This window comes from Oryzias latipes, chromosome 2 (assembly GCF_053564925.1).
Source record: "Oryzias latipes strain Hd-rR chromosome 2, Olatipes_Hd-rR_3.1".
NCBI lineage: Eukaryota > Metazoa > Chordata > Actinopteri > Beloniformes > Adrianichthyidae > Oryzias > Oryzias latipes.
In genome coordinates this window covers 3,721,471-3,742,353 of record NC_136238.1, presented here as the reverse complement: position 1 = coordinate 3,742,353, position 20,883 = coordinate 3,721,471, and the positions used below count along the sequence as shown (strand labels likewise).

At 44.5% G+C, this 20,883-nt stretch overlaps 2 protein-coding genes across 3 annotated transcripts in view; both read right to left on the bottom strand.

Annotated features, from left to right (window-relative positions):
- LOC144982190 (NACHT, LRR and PYD domains-containing protein 12-like) overlaps positions 1-20,883 on the bottom strand; it is a 298,037-nt gene that overhangs the window by 139,615 nt on the left and 137,539 nt on the right. The window lies entirely within an intron of this gene.
- Positions 1-20,883, bottom strand: part of LOC144983595 (NACHT, LRR and PYD domains-containing protein 12-like) — a 117,391-nt gene that overhangs the window by 41,946 nt on the left and 54,562 nt on the right. The window contains exons 9-11 of one of the 2 annotated variants that reach the window (XM_078930413.1): positions 18,512-18,688; positions 17,451-17,624; positions 13,272-17,138 (exon numbers count right to left, since the gene is read on the bottom strand). In XM_078930413.1, the coding sequence (XP_078786539.1) occupies positions 17,132-17,138; positions 17,451-17,624; positions 18,512-18,688 (358 nt within the window). In that variant the 3' untranslated portion in view covers positions 13,272-17,131. Of the gene's footprint in view, positions 1-13,271; positions 17,139-17,450; positions 17,625-18,511; positions 18,689-20,883 lie in introns of those variants that run through there. The other variant, XM_078930423.1, reaches the window with a different exon arrangement.

Genomic DNA, 20,883 nt, shown 5'->3' with positions numbered 1-20,883 from the left:
CTGAGCAGATTGAATCTGAATGTTAACAAGTCAGAACAGCCGTTGGAGGCAATAAAAAAACGTGAATGACTGTGAGACAAAGCTTTCCAACTGTAAATGCTTCATTTAAGACTTTCTTTTTATGATGGAGTGTGAGTGTAAATGAGAGTTGTGTGTTATTGTTGTGCTGCTGCCTCTTGGACAGGCTAAAAAACTGGGTTGGGATACAGTGATCCCTCGCTATAACACGGTTTACTTTTCACGGTTTCGCTACTTCACGAATTTGCATCGTGCATTGTGTTCTGCATTCTGATTGGCTAAAAAGTCACTCCGCTTCTTCTCTACCTGTGCGTCAATAAGGTTGCAGTTTAATATGTACACGTACGTAAAACAGCTTTTAATGGGGACCCTTCGATGAGCCGTTCATTACAGTTCTCCAACATAGTGGCATGTCGGTGCATAAGGATCTTTTTTAAAAGAAGAAAAAAGAGCGACAACTGCCTATCACTATGTTCTTCCCCCGAAGAAACACAGCTGATACACAGGTGAGAAATGGGATTGGCTGCCAGAAAGGCCTGGGCCCATTGTAGGGCTTTGCTGCGTAGGGAATTTACGATCAGAGTGATCTTACTGTGATCCGAGAAGTAGTGACGTGGAGCTTGTTGGAAGAGAAGCTGGCATTGGAGGAGAAAACCCCCACATGCCTCCACATCCTCGTGGAATGGTTCTGGCTGGAGGCGGAAGTTCTCTGACGTCATGACAGGAGCAGAAACAGGGTTGTTGCCGGAAGTGGCGGTGGTCACTGCGGGAATGGAGGCGGAGGTTTGACCAGTAATTTCCAATAAAGCGTGTGACATACTGTCAAGGCGTTGAAAAAGTTCTTGTTGGGCTGTGGCGATTTGCGAGAGAGCATCGGCTTGGTGTCCCGGGCCAGAGTGAGCCCTTGTTGGCTTACTGCGTAACGGAGACCATCTGGGTCAGCTGGGTCTGGAGTATGGCCAGTCCATTCTGTCATAGTGTTCAGGTAAGGCAGACCCAGACGCTGGAACCCAGAATGATCACAGGAGTATTTGACTTGGTAAATTGGTTTTAATGTCAAGGCTTGGGTTGCAGAATCAATCAGGCAAGAGCGAGGCCTGTGGCATGGCTGGAGGTTAAACTGCGGCTCTGCGGTTCCGGACTTCGTCGAGGCAACAGGTAAGCGGCTGGGGACTTCAGCACAGTGGGTCTTCGTCGAGAGGAATCCTGAGTCAGGAAGGCATAGAGTCAGTAATAAGCAAGGCAAGAGAACACAAGGCATGAGCAGGCAGACCAGGCGTAGTCACCGTTAGGGGTAACGAACTGGCGTAGGCTGTATGAGCAGGAACTCCTTAAGAGCAGCTGACTGATGAGGATGAAGTGGAAGCAGCTGGTGAAGTCCCGAGGAGAGCAACGGGGGCGAGGCAGGCAGAGGCACCGTGACATTTAATTGTATAATAATAAAAAAACAAAACAAAAGTATCTACTTCACGGATTTTGCCTATCACAGGTTCTTTTTGGAACCTAACCCCCGTGAAAAACAAGGATTTACTGTATTCGGTCCTCCTCTTATCTGACTGGTAGATCTTTTTCTGTTGTTTTTTCAAAGTTTAAGTCCTCTTCTGCATCCCTCACTTCTGGTGTCCCACAAGGCTCAGTTTTGGGACCTTTATTGTTGATTATCTGCTGCCTCTGCACCATATTTTAAGTTCTTTTAATGATATTTCTTATCATTTTATGCTGATGATATTCAGCTCTTTGTGTCTTTTAAACCCCATTATGTTTTTAAAATACAGGTTTTACACGTGTCTGGATTCAGTCCAGAGTTGGATGAATGATAATTTTCTCCAACTGAATGAAGCTAAAACTGAGGTTCTAGTCAGTTCTCCTGACAGTTGCCCCCTCCAGATCCTCTGGTGTGAAAGTTTTCAATGTGAGTTTGTAGCATGGAGAGGAGGGGGCAGAGGGGGGAGGCCAGGGAGGGAGTTGAGTGTCCTTATCGCCTGATGGAGGAAACTGTCTTTTAGTCTGCTGGTTCTGGCCTGCAGCCTTTGCAGTCTCCTCCCTGATGGCAGTAGGAGGAGTGACACTGTGATGGGTGTGAGGGGTCCCCTGCAATCCTGATGGCTTTGCGGTTGAGCGGGAGTGATAAATGTCCCAGAGGCCCGTGAGAGGGACACCAACGATCTTCTCAGCTGTTTTCAGCGGTCAGATCAACTGTCAGCTTGTTTCATCACATGTTGGAGTTTGGAGCAGGAGCTCTGATGCCTTCATGGTCGTCTGTTCAAAGCAGAAATGTTCCTTTCAGCTCAAACACATCATCAGCTTTTAGGAATTGATCTGCAGACATCAACATTGTTCTGATTTGATGGAACATTCCTAGATTCTCTGGGAATGTTTCCATCTTTGCTAAAACCTTACCCAGAGGTTTCAGAGTCCCATGGACTCTTTTCAGTGTATTCAGCATATGTCTGGGTCCACACATGTTAAGGTGGCACACTCAACCTTGTTTTTACCTTAAGTGTGCATATTGACTATTTTTTCTGAGGACATTTTTATTTCTGACCATCATTGTATTTTCTTTTACTTGTCTTCCTGTGTTGCTCTTGCCTGCAGCAGAGAAGGTAGCCTGTGCTCCCTCGCAAGCAGTTTTAGACCTATTTCTAATCTTCCATTCATGTCCAAATTCTTAGATAAAGTTGTTGCTAAACAACTTACACCTGCTCTCAACAGTCATGTCATTTTCTATCAGTTTCAGTCAGGTTTTGGCAGAACTCTCTCAACTGAAACAGTCCTACTCAGAGTCACTAATGACATCCTGATACAGAGTGATGCAGGAAAATCCTCTGTGCTACTGTTACTGGACCTGACCACAGCCTTTGACACTGTTGACCACTATGTCCTCCTGGACAGGCTAAGAAACTGGGTTGGGGTGTCCGGTTCTGCGTTAAACTGGTTTTGCTCTTACCTGACTGGTAGATCCTTGTCTGTTGTTTTTCAAAGTTTAAGCCCTCTGCATCCCTCATTTCTGGTGTCCCACAAGGCTCAGTTTTGGGACCTTTATTGTTGATATTTTTATCTGCTGCCTCTGCAGCATATTTTAAGTTCTTTTAAAGATATTTCTTATTATTTTTATGCTGATGATATTCAGCTTTTTGTGTCTTTTAAACCCCAGGATGTTTCTAAAATACAGATTTTATGCAGGTGTCCGGATTCAGTCCAGAGTTGGATGAATGATCATTTTCTCCACCTAAATGAAGCTAAAACTGAGGTTCTAGTCTGTGCCCCTGACAGTTGCCCCCCCCCCCCCAGATAGTCTAGTGGTTCGGTCCTCTTGCTTCCTCTATCAAGCCGTCTGTCAGAACCTCGGCGTGACTCTAGACCCGGTTTTATCCCTTGACTCTCATGTCGGGTCACTTGTTCGTTCTTGTTTTTATCATCTTAAAAACATTACATAACTGAGTCCAGTTGTGTCTCGTTCTGAGATGGAGATGCTCATCCAGGCTGTTATATCTTCTCGTCTTGATTATTGTAACTCCATCTTCACATGTTTAAGCAGAAAGTCTCTAGAACTTCTCCAGGTTGTCCAGAACGCTGCTGCAAGGCTTTTAACTAAATCATCCTAGTTTTCACACGTCTCCACGTTGTTAATCCAGCTGCACTGACTCCACATCCACTACAGAGTGCATTTAAAATCCTGGTTTTAACACACACAGCTCTAAATAACCAAGCACCGGTCTATAGAAAAGACTTTGTGCAGCCGTCCACTCCCAGCAGGTCCCTGAGGTCATGTGACCAGGGTCTGCTGGTTGTTACAGACTAAAGGTGACAGCGTCTTTGCAGCAGCGGCTCCATCCTTCTGGAACTCCCTTCCTCTCAGATCTGCAGACTCAGTGTTTCTTTAAAAAGCAGCTAAAAACATCTTTTTTATTTTCTGTGTTTTACTGTGAAGCACTTTGTGATTTTTATCTTGAAAGGTGTTATAGAAATAAAGTTTATTAATATTATTTTCTGATCACATTGTTGACTGACAGCTCTGGTCTGACCTCTGACCTCTTTACTGCTGACACAAACATCAACATTCAGACTGTTTGGAACAAGAGTCTGAGCCTGAGAGCAGCTCTGACTGAAAGAATGTGGATCTTCCAGATGCTCTGTGGGACTTTTTCTCTGCTTTAGTCTGGAAGAATGTTCTGCAGCAGAACCACATTCCTGAATGACGTCTTTGTTCCTCAGTAACAGGAAGTGTTTGAACGGCTGCAGATTCTGCAGAACATCAAGGTTTCCTGCAGCTGGAATGAAGGAGTGCTGCCCCCTGGTGGACAGGAACTCAGCAGTGCAGCTTCAGGATGGAGTGGGTTCCAACAGATCAGATCAACGTTCTGCTCTCTGCTAAAGAGGCCGTTTCATCAGCTGAGAGTCTGTTGGAGGTTCTAGGATCACAGCACGGGTTCTGCAGCTTCTCCTCCAGGAGGGTGGAGACGACTTTCTCCACCCATCTGATCACAGTCTCCATGAAACCATGAAGAAGATCTGAGAAGTAGAAGAAGATCCTCCTGAGATGTGAGCAAACCTGGAGGACGACTAGAAGAAACGTCTGATCTGTGAGAGTTTGAGCTCCAAGACGGAGTTTGTTTGTCATCACAGCTCTTCATGGAGTAAGGTTCTGTCGGTTCTGCAGGTTCTTTAACACAAAGTGCAGCACTAAACCTGTTCTGCATCAGTGGAACCTCAGCTTTTATTTTGAAAAGTTACTTTCCTGTCTTTAGACTCTTAAAACAGAAATAAACTTTAACTGTAAGACACTAAAAAAGGATGTTGGTCAGGACTTTCACATTAAAACAAAGAATTAAGAAGCACGTCTGTTTTTTCAAAATAAAATAGTTTACAGATCAACACGCTGCAGAAAAATCCAACCACCCCTGGCTGCAGCCTGCAGAACTGCTCAACCAGGGCTTACTCGAAAAATCCTCTCAGATTGGCAGAAAGGCGGGAACTTTTTTAGAGAGAGAGAGACATTTATGTTGGTTATGTTAAACACACAAACTTAAACATCAACATAAACATTGAACAACATGAACAGAAAAAGGTGTCTGGTGAAGCCAAGGCTTCTATCTACCTACAAACTGATAGAACCTAAATAAAAAAAAGTAGAAAAAACAGAAACACTTCTCAAAATTACTTCACAACCACCAGAGTCTCTCAGTTACGACGGAGTATTAGGGCCACCAAAAAAAAAAAAAAAAATAGAGCCACCAAAAAAAAAAAAAAAGTAAAATTACGAGATTTTATCTCATAAATTTAGGAGATAAAAACTCGTAAATTTAGGAGATAAAAACTCGTAAATTTAGGAGATAAAAACTCGTAAATTTAGGAGAAAAAAACTCGTAATTTTAGGAGATTACAGTGGAATTGAGCATGCATAGCAGCAGGTGAACGCCGTGCAGCCGCAGAGAAGACCGACTAAACTTTGTTGAACAGGTGAGCTGTATGTTTATTGATAACGTTCCAAATGTCTGGAAAGTCATTTGTTTGATTAACGATTCATTAAAGTTGTATTTATTGATGGTTGGTTTGCAGGATCTCTGCAGCCCGACGAAGCCGTCGTCGGTGTCCCTGCAGCTGTTCGCTTGAATCCTTTCTTCCTCCACCAAAGACAAGATCTCTATGTTTGTGTGACGCTTCCGTCACACAAAAGGAGGAGCACTTTTTTTGGCATTTTCAACGTTCCAAAGCTAATATAAAACACTATTTTCATTCCTCTTTATTGTTTTATGCTGAAACGGGACATTTCATCTGCAGGAGGGGGCGTTTGTAACACTGTTTACTTCCGCATTGGTGTTGGGATGACAGGTTCATGACGTAATGTGACAGATGAACTTCAGGATATGTGAATGAAAAGGAGAATAAAGGCTGCAGCGATTGTCTACACCCAAATGTGTCTCTGAGCTCCTTATTTTACATATTAAACTCCGCTTTACTGACACTGAACCCCGGAAAGACTGCTACACGGAAAATAATCTGATTTTGAGTCGCCAAAAGGTTCAGAATCTCTTTGTTTTAAACCTATAATAATCCGGAAATGAAGCTTCACAAAAGGCTCCACATACTTCATCTTCAAGCTAGGTTCCGATAAACGGACAACTTCGGTGTTTTTTCCTTAATCTACGACTTTTTTCTCGTAAATTTATGATATTTTAAGTCGTAAATTTATGAGATAAAAATTCGTAAATTTACGAGTTTTTATCTCCTAAATTTACGAGATAAAATCTCGTAATTTTACTTTTTTTTTTTTTTGGTGGCTCTAACTTTTTTTTTTTTTGTGTGGCCCTAATACTCCGTCGTACTCAGTCCAGAAGGTATTTGGATAGATTTGAAATGCTCTTCTGGTCGGTCGTTGAATGGAAAGTGTTGACGTTTGTTCCAGGCAGCAGATTGGAATATGCAGCTGTTTGGCGCCCTCTTGTGGCAGTTACCGGTAACTGCAGCTGCTGTGCCTCCTGCAGGTTTGATTCCCGTCCGCCAATGGAAAATGATTTATAAAAAAATACAAAGCAATAATTGAAATGTGTACATATTGCAGAAAAATATGAAACATAAAAAAAATTAATTATATATATACACATCCATATACAACATAAGAGAAAAGGAAACATCCGTTCAAAAACCTTTGGGGTTTAATTAATTTTAAAATTTTCAAAAATCATTTTTATTTGGAATTTCCTTTTGGTTTTGCAGATTATTGATAATTGTACTGTACTGATTGATTTCACTCCAAAAATGCTGGAATTTAGGTTTGGAGTTCAACCATTTGGCTTTATGAATATGGAATTTAGCTAATAATCAAAACAATTGTGTAATAAAGATACAATCTTTGTCTACTTTGACATTGTTAGGTCAAACCAGAGGAAACTGATGCTTCAAGTAGTTTTTATTATAAAAGCAAATAAAAATAGAAAAAAGCACAAAGATAAAAATCAAATAAAAATCTAAAGTAAAAATGTATTAAAGTACATCCTGTTAAATTTGAGAGAAAACGAAGTTAAGTAAGTAAATAAACTAAAAGAGGAAAAGGAAAGTTTCAGTCTGTAGGGGGCGCTGTGTCAATAAGGTCCCAGCTGTTTTTGGATGAGGTGCACGCGGAGCGCGGGATCAGGCAGAGCTCCAGAGCCATCAGAAAACCTGTGATCCATCTCAACAATCTGCTCCAAGAATCTAGTTAAAGGCATCAAAACCACGGAGGCAGCAGGAAGATTCCATCAGAATGCGGGGGGGGGGGGGGGGGGTTCAGCTGCGCGTTCCAGCGTCACGTCTGTGCAGATGTTTGTTTAGCATGACGAGGCCAAAGTGAATGACAGATATCTGCAATGACGTCATTGAAAACCACATTCAACTCCTCACATCTGAAATGACAATTGCAGATATCTGTCATTCAGTTTAGAATGAAATTCAGAATGAAAGTTACAGAGATCTCAAACGTCTATTGAAGATCTCCATAAATACGCCATTTCCCTTCAATGGGAAGGGGATCATGTCCTTATTTCTCTGAACAGAAGCAGAAAGAAGCAGTCATGGCGTTGGCTGGAATGGAACAAAACAGCAGAAAATGGCCTGAAATTCAGCCAGCCCTCACACAGGGGATTTGTGGAGAGAGAGAAGGTGGTTCTATTGAAAACTGGGGCAGAAATCTGGGAAGAATTGAGCATTTGCTATCAGCAGACACAAAGAATGAACTCCAACTGCAAACTGTAATAGAGGCAGTTGTCCATGCTGGGGAAGACAGACGTTTGTCTGTCAGGCGCATTAGTTCAGGTGAGTCTGTCACTGGATTCAGGTTTGATCAGATGCATTAACATTAAAGGGGAAGTCCGGCCGTTTTGAACATCTATGCTTTTCAGAGAAACACCTGAATGCTTCACTTTGGGAATGTTTCAACCCAGACCACTACTCTACCTTTATTTCTGTTTAAGTCCATTTACTAAATTTATGATCTAGAAGAATATCTGATCATTGAACATGTTAAATGATCAGATATTCTTCTGCCATAAACAGTATAGAAACCATCAAATAATTAGACCACCATTTACTGGCATTAAGCAACTCTATAGTTATTTTTATCATTAGTATTAATATAATTGTTATATAATGTATTGATTTCATTCACATTTGTCTGCTATTGTTTTGGGAATATCATGCCAATGGAGATATTTGGACCAATCTGTTGCAGATGATCAGAGCCCTGTTGCGTGCACAGGGTGTGCTTGTTACACGGTCCAGGGTGCGTGAGATGTTGACACGGGTCAATCCTACTGCTGCTGCAAGGAGATGGAGCCAGACAGTTGCAGGACGTGTTTATCATGTACCTTACCCCAATAGTTTGTGGCACATTGATGGGAACATGCGTCTCCTAAGGTTATTATCACCATACTTGTCATCCTTTTTTTAGATTTTGAAAATAACTTCAGCAAGTAGAAAAAGTTTCCAGCTCTATTGTTTCCAGACGACTGTCAATAGTCTTAGAATCTTCCAGTAATATTTGGTTTTCAACCTTTCTAGATGGGTTTTGGGATTCATGGTTCAATTGATGGATCCTCCCGTCTGATGACTTCCCTCAACTGCAGCACAGACAATCGTGCCACAACAGAGCTTTCTCCGTGTTTGAAAGCAACATGCCTCTATGCCCTACCATCAAGAGTCAGAGCTGACCATGGTGCTGAAAACATCCTGGTGGCTTTATTCATGCATCTACTTCAAGGACTTGAACACAGAGGATTCAGAACCGGACGATCCGTTCACCATCAGAGCATTGAAGGCCTTTGGCGTGATGTATTTCTGCATGTGTTGCAGCACTTTGACCTCATGTTCTACTCCTTAGAGGATTCAGAGCTTCTAAACCCAGATGATGATGTCCACAGACTTTCACTGCAGATTGTTTCTCTTCCTGAAATTCCACAAAGACTGGAGCAGTTTAGACAGGCCTGGAACCTCCAGAAAATAATGGCACACCATCTGAACTCTGGACAGAGGGACGCTCCAAAACATTGCAACAGACAGCACAGCTGTCAACAATGTGTTTGGGGAAAATCCCTCCAGCCACCAAAACATTGATGCCATCCTAGAGCAGGATGGAATTCAAAGACTGCCTCCACTGGAGGAAGAAGAGTTCCAGCTGTTCATGGAGAGCCACCTACACTCGTCCTCACTCAGCAACAATTTCTGACAGCAGGAGGAGGAGGCAGAGGAGGAGGAGGAGGAGGAGGAGGAGGAAGAGGAGGAGGAAGAGGAGGACGAAGAGGAGGAAGAGGAGGAGGAAGAGGAGAAGGTGGAGGAGGAGGAAGAGGAGGAGGAAGAGGAAGAGGAGGAGGTGGAGGAGGAGGAAGAGGAGGAGGAAGAGGAGGAGGAAGAGGAGGAGGAGGAAGAGGTGGAGGAGGAAGAAGAGGAGGATGAAGAGGTGGAGGAGGAAGAAGAGGAGGAGGAAGAGGAAGATGAGGAGGAGGAGGAAGAGGAGGAGGTGGAGGAGGAGGAAGAGGAGGAGGAAGAGGAAGAGGAGGAGGAGGAGGAAGAGGAGGAGGAGGAAGAGGAGGACGAAGAGGAGGAAGAGGAGGAAGAGGAGGAGGAAGAGGAGAAGGTGGAGGAGGAGGAAGAGGAAGAGGAGGAGGAAGAGGAGGAGGAGGAAGAGGAGGACGAAGAGGAGGAAGAGGAGGAGGAAGAGGAGAAGGTGGAGGAGGAGGAAGAGGAGGAGGAAGAGGAAGAGGAAGAGGAGGAGGAGGAGGAAGAGGTGGAGGAGGAAGAAGAGGAGGAGGAAGAGGTGGAGGAGGAGGAGGAGGAGGAGGAGGAGGAAGAGGAGGAGGAGGAGGAGCGCTGCCAATTCTCTGCTAGAAAGGAGGAGTCAAGAAGATTCATGTTTGGGAGAAATGATCCTGATCTTCAATTCAATTCAATTTCAATTCAATTTTATTTGTATAGCCCAAAATCACAACAACAGTCGTCTCGATTGGCTTCGAAGTAAAACATGAACTCAAAAGGATCACGAATACAAAGAGTTCAATAGAAAAATACTAAAATGAACTAACAAACTGACTAAGCTATACTGGCATCCCTGCCCTTAGACCCCCCTTCGCGGTAAGGAAAAACTCCCAAAAAAACCGGATTCCGGAAAAAACGAAGAAACCTCAGGGGTGCCCACATGAAGGAGGGATCCTCCCCCAGGACGGACAGGCGATTTACCAGAACTCTTAGAGAAGAATTAACTTATCTAAATCTACAACTACATATATAAAGTCCAGCAGACGAGCTTCATCCAGCCGTGGTTGTGGGGACAGTCAAAGGCGCGAGTCGAGCCAGAGGCAGGAACCACAGCCAGGTGTAGGAGCAGGAGCAGAGACGAGGTACTCGGTCAGGAACTGGAGCACGGATGAGCCAACTGGAGTCTGGAAGCACTCCCACTCCCCAGGAGGGGAGAGGAAAAGAGGGACAATACATGAATCACTGCACCAAACAGAGGCATGGAGAACTAAATGATAAATTATGATCAAGAATAGAGGAGAGGAAGGGTAGAAGTAGAAAAGAAAAGAGGACAGAACCCCAGAGCACCATAGTTACCCCAGCTTCAACTTCTAGCAGCCTTTTAAAAGAAATAGTTATTATTAAGTTTAATTTAAACAACTTAACATTAAGTTAAATAATCTCTGAATACTAACTAGTCTGACAATAAGCCTGTCCAAAGAGGAATGTTTTCAGTCTAACTTTGAATGTAGAAACTGAGTCGGCCTCTCTTACATGAGCTGGGAGTTTATTCCATAAGACAGGGGCTTGGTGGCTAAACGCTCTACCTCCAACCGTACTTTTACCAATTCTAGGAACCACAAGCAGTCCTGCATTTAGTGAGTGAAGTGTTCTGATTGGATGGTAAGGGACTATGAGGTCCTTAATATAGGACGGGGCCATTCCATGTAAGGCCTTATAGGTTAACAGGAGGATCTTGAACTTGATTCTAGGATCAACTGGGATCCAGTGAAGTGAAACTAACACAGGAGTGATGTGATCTCTTCTGCTAGTTCCTGCTAACAATCTAGCAGCTGCGTTCTGAACAAGCTGGAGACTTCTTAAGGAACTCTTAGGACACGCTGCTAACAAGGAGTTACAGTAATCCAGTCTAGACGTAACAAATGCATGGATGAGTTTTTCAGCATCACTCTTAGAAACAATCTTCAATGTTTCCTCCAAGAAATGGTTTGAAGTGTTCATGAAGAGCTTTCAGAGTGTGACATCACCATGAAGATGGTTCACTTCCTGCTCCAAGTCGTAGCACTGATTGGTCCGAGTCGGTCTGAGTCAAGGCTTCTACCACAACTACTTTTTGGCCAATCAGGAGTCAGCTTGTTGGAAGGCCACACCCCTACCACTTGAAAGCGGGCTACTCGAAATCTGTCAAACGTTTTCAATGTTAGATGTGGGGGGCCAGCAGGCTCCACCTACTTTTATTGAAGCATCTGATTGGTCAGTTCATAACTTGAATAGCTTTACGCTAAAAAAGAGAATTATCACGTTCTACCAAAATCTGCTTTGGAATCCCACGTCAAAAAGTCTCCTCTTTTCAGTTTGCTTATTATGGGTAATGTCTGCCACCTGCTGCTGTGATCTGCTGCTGCAGTTTATCAGAGATTGAACCATTTTTGGAGGAAACTTGTTCTCCAAATCAGAAGGAATTTCAACATTAATATATCCGCGACAATCTCTCTACATTAATCCAAAGAATTAAACAAATAAAACAAAGCCAGAGTTCAGGCTTAAAGTCAGGCAAGTTTAAACATGCTTCCTGGAATACCCCCCTAGAGGCTGAGACACAAAGACATCAGCTTAAAATGTTGAGCATGAAATCAGAAATCAAGTGAATTGATGACAGAGAAAGACGTTCAACATGAAGGACATGGACATTTCTTCTCTCGTGGACGTCACTGGTAACTGCAGCTGCTGTGCCTCCTGCAGGTTTGATTCCACATTAATCCAAAGAATTAAACGAATACTCAATTATTTATACATTTATTTGGGGAAATAAGACCCATTTCATCAGAAAATCTCCACTAATTCAGGAATATAATTAGGGAGGTGTCAAGACGATTGATTTAGAATCAATGGTTGGAACTTTTAGAATCAAATGTTTAAAGACTTTATAGCTAATCCTGAATCATTCTGGTTTCATTTTCCCCAAATCATCTTCAAAAAAGTCGCTGGATTAGATTTTTTGTTGATGTGACTTTGAAATTTCCAAACTTCCTCTAAAGATTTCAGAATTTCACCAACAAGTACTTTTCCAGTGGAAAATGCTATGTAGTCCTAGTTTTGGCCTCACTGCGCCCCCCTGTGGAACAACAGAGTAATGACCACAAACAGGAAGACAATGTTTCAGCAGAATTGGTTTGACCTCAAGATCATTTTGGAAACGATGTTCTTGATTCAAATGGAGAAATTCTTCAATGAAGAGACTTCAAAAGTCAATTTGATATTTAATGTTCAACCAAGGAATTTCAGAAAACCTGCAGAGAAATTCCAATTGCTTTAATCCATTTAATAAGAAATAGAATATTGTCTTCCAATGTTCAAATTAAACTACCAAATTTAGTCATAGATGAAATAAAAATCACTGAAAAATGTGATGATAAATATGTAAACAAATCCTTTAAAGGTCAATTCTACCATGACTTTAACAGTAAAGTATCATCAATCTAAAATAACAGACACATCAGGTGATCAACTATGGAAATTCATCAAATGGCCCGTAGTCCCCAAAATGAAAGAAATGCATCCAAATGAAAACAGATCATCTGAATTGACTGTGTTTGAAATTGAAGTCAGACTGTATTTCTCCTCATTGAATGGATTCAGAACTCAAATCCTTTATTGATGACATTTGGAATAGTTACTGATCTAGAGTCCAGATTGTTAAATGCCTTGAAATGTCATTGATGCTGAAAGATTTCTAGATTTTTAGACATGTAGACGTTGTTTTGTGTGTGTAGAGCTGTGCCTTGCATCATTGTGTGGTTGTGTCTGAGAGTTTGTAATGATTATATTTCAATAATAATCAAATCTAAAAAGAGGGCGTCAGCAGCTTTAGCATCACCCACCAAGCTTTAGTTTGATGTTTTCTACTGGATTTATTTCCTTTTTGTGGAATAAAGTTGTTTTTAAAACATGATGGTGCTGAAACCAGGGAATTCTGGGATATGTTGGCATGTATAAATGCATACAAACATCCTGCAGACACACAGAACTCTGTGTTGATTATTTATTGATTTATTTATTCAATCATTCAAACTTTATTGCACATGATGTCATTTTCCAAGGATTCACTTTCAGGTTTGCAATAAGTACATCATTGTAAATAACAAATACACACATGTATAAATCTACTTTAAATGAAACCAAGTCATTGTAATTTTCAAAATTAAAGTCCGTTGTTCAACAGAGTTGTACTTTTCTAGCTGCAGACGTTTTTACCGTTTGAAAAAGTTCTCATCTGCTCCAAAACAGCCACCAAAGTGTATTTTGGAGATGTAGCTTCCAGCCTTAAAGGAGGCGGCGCTGTCATGGTGTGGGCTTTCCACTCTGGGATCTGTTTGTTCCCAAAAAGCATCTCAAAGCCATGAGGACTTTTCTGAACTTCCAGTCCCACACAGACACATGAGTTGGTTTGGTTCTCCTGTGTTCTGCAGCAGAGACGTTTTCCTAAACTTGTTGATGACTAAAGTTCTGCTGGGATTTTTCCTCTTCCAAACAGAACCAGAACCTTTTGTAGAGCTGCTTGCTTCAGTGTGTAGAGGAGTGTTTGATTCTCACATCTGGATCTATTTTGGCTAAAGGTGCTGTTTGCTGGTAACCCCCCCGCTGAGGATGTCTTTCTGTATTTGTGCTTCTGTTCATCACTAATTCAATCAACTTTTCGCAGAAAAACATCATTCAAACTAGTTTTTAATGTCTATTTCATATACATTTCCATCCATCCATCTTCCTCCGCTTATCCAGGACCAGGTCTCGGGGGCAGCAGTCTAAGCAGAGATGCCCAGACTTCCCTCACCCTGGCCACTTCCTCCAGCTCCTCTGGCGGGACTACGAGGCATTCCCAGGCCAGCCGAGAGATGCTTTTTTTGCTTTTTGGCTCAGCTCCCTCTTCACCACAACAGACCGATACAGCGACTGCATAACTACGGACGCCGCTCCGATTCGCCTGTCAATCTCACACTCCGGTATTCCCTCACTCGTGAACAAGACCCCAAGATATTTAAACTCCTCCACCTGGGACAGGGACAGGGACACACCACCACCGAGAGATGGCAACAGGACAACATCATCTGTAAAAAGCAGAGAGGAAATCCTGTGGTCCCCAAACCAGATCCCCTCCGGCCCCTGGCTGCGCCTACAAAATCTGTCCATAAAAACTATGAACAGAACCGGTGATAAAGGGCAGCCCTGCTGGAGTCCAACATGGACCGGGAACAGGTCTGACTTACTGCCGGCTATGCGAACCAAGCTCCTACTCCGGTCATACAGAGACCGGACAGCTCTCAGTAAGGGCCCCCGCGGTCGAACGCCTTCTCCAAATCCTCAAAACACATATGGTTTGGGTGAGCGAACTCACACAATCCCTCCAGCAACCTAGATAGGGTGTAGAGTGGGTCCACTGTTCCAGGAACAGGACGGAAACCGCACTGATGTTTCTGAATCTGTGGTTCGACTATCGGATGGACTCTCCTCTCCAGTACCCTGGCATAGACTTTCCCAGAGAGGGTGAGGAGTAGTTGGAACACACCCTCCGGTCCCCCTTCTTAAAGAGGGGAACCGCCACCCCTGTCTGCCAGTCCAGTGTTACAGTTCCCAACTGCCACGCAATGCTGCAGAGACATGTTAGCCAAGACACTCTCACAGGATCCAGAGACTTGAGGTGCTCAGGGCGGACTTCATCCACTCCCAAGGCCTTGCCACTGAGGATCTCGTTGAATACCTCAGTGACTTCAGCCCGGGTAATAGACAGCCTCCCCCCAAAGTCCTCATTTTCTGCTTCTTCAAAAGAAGGCGTGTCAGTGGGATTGAGGAGATCCTCGAAGTATTCCTTCCACTGCCCGACAATGTCCCCAGTCGAGGTCAACGCCCCCCCACCTGCACTGAAAACGGTGCCTGCGGAGAACTGCTTTCCCCTCCTGAGGCCGCGGATGGTTTGCCAGAATTTCTTCGAGGCCAACCGATAGTCCTTCTCCATGGCCTCACCGGACTCCTCCCAGGCCCGAGTTTTTGCATCCGCAACAGTCCGGGCTACAGCTCGCTTTGACTGCCAGTACCAATCAGCTGCCTCTGGAGTCCCACAGGCCAGCCAAGCCTGGTAGGACTCTTTCTTCAGCTTGACGGCATCCCTTACTTCTGGTGTCCACCACCGGGTTCGGGGGTTACCGCCGCGACAGGCACCAGAGACCTTGCGACCACAGCTCTGAGCAGCAGCCGAGACAATGGAGGTGGAAAACATGGTCCACTCGGACTCAATGTCCCCAACCTCCCTCGGTACCTGTTTGAAGTTCTCCCGGATGTGGGAGTTAAAGACTTCCCTAACGGGAAGGGCTCAGCCAGACGTTCCCAGCAGACCCTCACAGTACGTTTGGGTCTTCCAAGTCTTTCCGGCCTCTTTCCCCGCCAGCGAATCCAACTCACCAGCAGGTAGTGATCAGTGGACAGCTCCGCCCCTCTCTTCACCAGAGTGTCCAAGACACAAGGCCGAAGGTCGCCTGAAACAACTACAAAGTCGATCATTGACCTCCTGCCTCCTAATCCCCCGTGAACCCCCAACTTAATGTGATGGAGTTTGAGAGCTCGAGTGATCCCAGGAGCTAAGCTGTCTGGGACTTAAGCCCCTGGTAGGGTCTCCCATGGCAAACCGGTCCTGGATGACGAGCCAGACGAAGAGCGATTTAGAACTCCTGATGAAAGGAAACAGCAAGGACCCGATTACGTTGCCCGGATTGGCGTTACCCGGGTCCTACTCTGGAGCAAGGCCCGGGGTTGGGGCTCACAGGCCTGGTGACCGGGGCTCTTCCCATGGGCCCACCACCCGTAGGAGACCTCAAAAGCGGCCGATGCATTGTGGTTTTGGTGGCAGTCGAGGGCGGGTGCCTCGGCGGCCCAAACCCCGGTCATGGAACTTGGCTTTTGGGACATGGAACGTCACCTCTCTGGGAGGAAAGGAGCCTGAGCTGGTGCGAGAGGTTGAGAGATCCCGTCTAGATATAGTCGGGCTCACCTCCAGACATAGCCTGGGTTCTGAAACTCAGTCCTTAGAGAGGGGTTGGACTCTCATATACATTTTTACATTTTTATTGTTTTATTCTGTTGGTTTTTGTCTGGTAGCTGCAGCATCAAATGACTTTAGAAAACGTAAAAAAGTGAAATAATTCAGATAAATGTGTATAGAAAAAACAAAGAAGTGGAGATGACAGTTTCTCTCTCTTCCAAATCAGCCCATGAGCCCAGCCTGATGTCACCACTGTTAGACTGCAGACTGGGGCTGCTATGCTGCTCCAACTCTTCTATCTGATCCTCAATCATCAATACAACCACTGGCACCTGGTCAGGGGCGTGTCCAACCTGAGAGGTAACCATCCATGACAATCCCCTTCACGTTGTAGCAGTGTTTCCAGCTAGAGCTAGGGCCTCCATCCACATCAGTTTAGAGAAACCGTCCAGGTTTACTTTGAACCAAGAGGAAACTTTTTTATTTAAAATGGAAACTAACTGGAGCCAGGTTAGTTTACCAGCTATTTACTGGTTGTTGTTACAAATTCATATCAGTGTTTATTTGCAGGAAACGACCAAACTTCACAATTTGACCCCATAGTGACCTTTCAGAAGTTAGAATTAGAGGAAGTGCAGTTCTCCATCAGTCCACTGGGGGAGCTGCAGCAACATAACTGAGAGACAGTGGAGCTGATCTCAGATCAGTTCCTGCTGCAGCTCTGACACTCATCTCCACTTCCTCTGATTCCTCCATCACTCTGCTCTCCACCTCCCAGGAACACCGTCCAGTCACGACATCTCTGCAGACCAGCTGCTGCTGCTGCTCCTCTCTGCTCCTCCAGGAGGAACATCAGATTCAGAAGCTGCAGAAAGTAGAGAGACAGAGATGAAGGAGTGTCTCCTGATCCTGGTCTGTCAGTCAGTGATGCAGCACAGCAGCAGAAAGAGCAGCAGGAGCTTCAGTCCTGTTCAGAGCAGCAGCTTCCTGTCATCTTCACCTGTTGGAGCTTCTGCTGCTCTGATTGGCTGACTGTTGTAATGAAACCTGTCATCATTCTCCTCAGAGCTTCACTGAGAAGCTGCAGCTTCACAGGAAACTCTGCATCTTTGCTCTCAGACTAACTTTAGGACCAAACATCTGGAAGCAGCTGGACTGACTCCAACCCTCTACTGACCTCAGAGTCTGCAGTTTGGAGTTTGGACTCTCCACCAGATCCTGGAGCTGCTGAACATCTGAAGACTGCAGGTTGTTGTTCCACAGGTCCAGTACTGTCAGGTGGGACGGGTTGAACTTCAGAGCTAAGACCAGAGCATCACAGCTGATCTCTGACAAACTGCAGTCCATCAACCTGAATCCAGAAGAAAGAGTTGAGTTTAAAGACAAAGTTCCTGTTTTTCATCCTTCACTTCTTCTAAAGAGTTCAGAGCTGAAGAAGATCAGAAAGTTTAGAAAAAGTCCAAAGATGTGAAGCAACAGCAGCAGATCAGAAGAGTCCAGCAGAAGCAGAGAAGAAGAACATTCAGGAACATTCAGGACAACATGCAGCTGCTTCAGGAAAGAAGTCCAGATGTGTGAAAGTCAAACATCAGCCTGTGGCTGCATCCAAACCAACTGATGTTTCTGCAGCAACAGCAGAAAAAGTCCACTTCCTCTTTCTGCTCAGCTCTTCTCCAAACAGCACTGAATCATGGGAGAATTTCAGCAGCAGGATGCTGGAAAGTCTTCCTCCCAGTTTTCAGGAGATGATCTTCCAGTCCTTCTCTGCTGCAGCCCTTCAAGCAGAGACTTTCAGCTCCAACAGATCAAAGCAGAGAGAAGAAGGAAGTGATGAGGAAGAGTCAGCAGCAAATGTTGGACATTGATCCCTGATCAAGCATGACTTCAGCTCTGAATGAAGAGTCAGAAGCTGCTGGGAGCTTTGATGGATGATGTGATGATGTTTGTGGATGAAAAGGTGAGGATGTTTGTGGAGGATGTGTCTGTCAGAGCAGCATCCAGCTGCAGCAGGACTCTGTCACCCTAACCCTTTGGACTCTCAGCTGCATCTGCTGAAACACAGCAGGACTCAGAGTGCATGTGAGCGTGCACGTGAGGCTGCTGCTTCTGCACTGCTTTAAAGGAGTCTCTTGGACCAAAGACACAGAGCAGAGCTGATGAGCCTCATGTCTGCAGTTCAGTCCTAACACAACTTTGTCATCATATTGATGTGAACACAACTGAAACATGGAGTCTGACCTCAGAGTCTGCAGTCTGCAGTCTGGACTCTCCAGAAAACCACACAGATCAAGAACTCCTGAATCCAGCAGGATTTTGTTGTAGCTCAGGTCCAGTTCTGTCAGATTGGACGGGTTTTTCTTCAGAGCTGAGACCAGAACTTTACAGCTGATCTCTGACAAACTGCAGTCCTTCAACCTGCAATCAGACAGAAAAGTGTGTTCAGGAGCAGTGATGCAGCTGGAGGTCCAGGAACTTGGTCCATTCAGTCAGGTGGGACCCGCCCTGATGAGACACTGACAGATGACATTTTTAGGAGAGATTTTGGAGGAAAAATCATGAAGACCTGGAAATGAAAATGAATAATGCTTCGGGGGGGGGGGGGGGCTGTTTAGCAATTTCTTTTTCTGACTTTGACCCAAAAACATGAAGGTGAATGAAAATGCAGTAGATTTAATATAACTTTTATATGAAATGAAACTGAGAGTTAAAAATGGATTTTCATTTGAATTATGAACCAATACTCCAATAATTTTACTTTGATTAAAAAATGTGATTTCTAAAATGCCCCTCGTTTCCATCTGTGGGCTCAGAGCACCACAGATGATGGGTCGGTAAATTACCCACCAATTTACCCGCTGTAAATAATATTTTGAGCTCTTCTACCGTTTCTGATCCTAATCCATTCGTAGCCCTGGCTGAACTGGACCACTCCCACTCCTGGTTTACACGCATTGACCTCACTGATGTTTTATCTTTTTTCTGTCTGCTTCTACATCCTGAGTGTAGACATCTTCTCATTTACGTGTGAGACCAGCAGATGTGTTACACATGTTTTCAACAGGGGTTCTCACTCTCTCCAGGAATTTCCCATCAGGTATTAAAGGAGGTGCTTTCTGACTGTCCCCTGGAAGCCAACGTCACTCTCATGTATGGGGATGAAATTCTGATTTGTCATTTTAGGTCTGACTGGCTGCAGCAGACATTACGTCACCAATTACACAGGATTGAACCAACCACTCCATGACATGGTCAGACAGCAGAATAGGAGGAACCTTAAAGCAGACCTGCACTGGACTACAGAGGCTGAAACTGCTGTCATTGAACTAAAATAGACCCTGGCTGCAGCCTCTGAGCTGGCCACACCAGATTATATGTAGTAGCCCGTTCTTTCTTGGTGTTTCTGGAACAGAAGATCTAGCAAACGCTGTTCTGTTCCAGACAAAAGGGGGAGGAAGAGTAATACTTATGTACCTAAGCGTTATGTTAGACAACATGGACATGAGACATCACAAATGCACCTAACATACAGTTGGAGGAACCAAACCACTCTAGCACACAGTCATGGAATACCCATTACAAATATTGACCACACATCCCACTCCTGGGAGTGGCTCACATTCACACACAAAGGGATCAACATCACAGACCAAATGAGCACAGGAACAACACATGTGTGTGCTGAACCGGTGGAACAAACAGGAAAAGATCAGGTAGGATGTGCAGTCCACAGGGAGCAAAGAGTTCTACAGATGGTTGTTGTTTCAGGCATGACAAGGATGCATTGAGATCAGCATATGACGACGGACGGACGGACGGACGGACGGACGGACGGACGGACGGACGGACGGACGGACAGACAGACAGACAGACAGACAGACAGACAGACAGACAGACAGACAACTTTATTTATCCATTTGGGAGGTTCCCGCATGGACATTGACATCTCCATCGCATACAGCACTGATTAACATACATATAGGGATGTCACCAGGAAAACCAGAGAGGTTTCTGGTGGAAACCAGAGGCAGAATGAGGAGATCAGAATTGATTTTCCAGACATGGTGACCTCCATCAGAGGTCACAGGTATGTGTTGGTGTGCATGGATGAATTTACTGGGTGACCAGAGGCGTGGTCTACCAAGAGGGAGGACATCAAATCAGTGATAAATGTCTGGTTAATCAGTACATCCATCATCATGGTTTTCCCATCAAAGTCAGGTCACAGTCAAAACTGAATTGGGTAAAATCTGTGCACACACCAAAGTAAATGGGGTTGACTCTCTACCATTTGCTCTGATGTCAATCAGATGCTCAGTTATTCAGAGAGTAAGTTTGACCCACATGAGTAGCAGACAGAACTTTTTACAGGGACACCGTCACGGTTTCCATGCTCGGGAAGCTCAAATAACACAATGATTATTAAAATTCTCTCCATAGTTTTTTATCAGTTTTCTCCAAACAGGGGGTGAAGAGTCCAGAATGAGTCCCCACTGAGACTGACGCAGGTCTTGACTGGGTGCTGATAAAGGTCATCAAATGGAGATGGTCAGAAGCATGTTGGACAAACCCTTCCAAGTTGTGGAGAGAACGTCGCATGCAGTGAGGGTCCA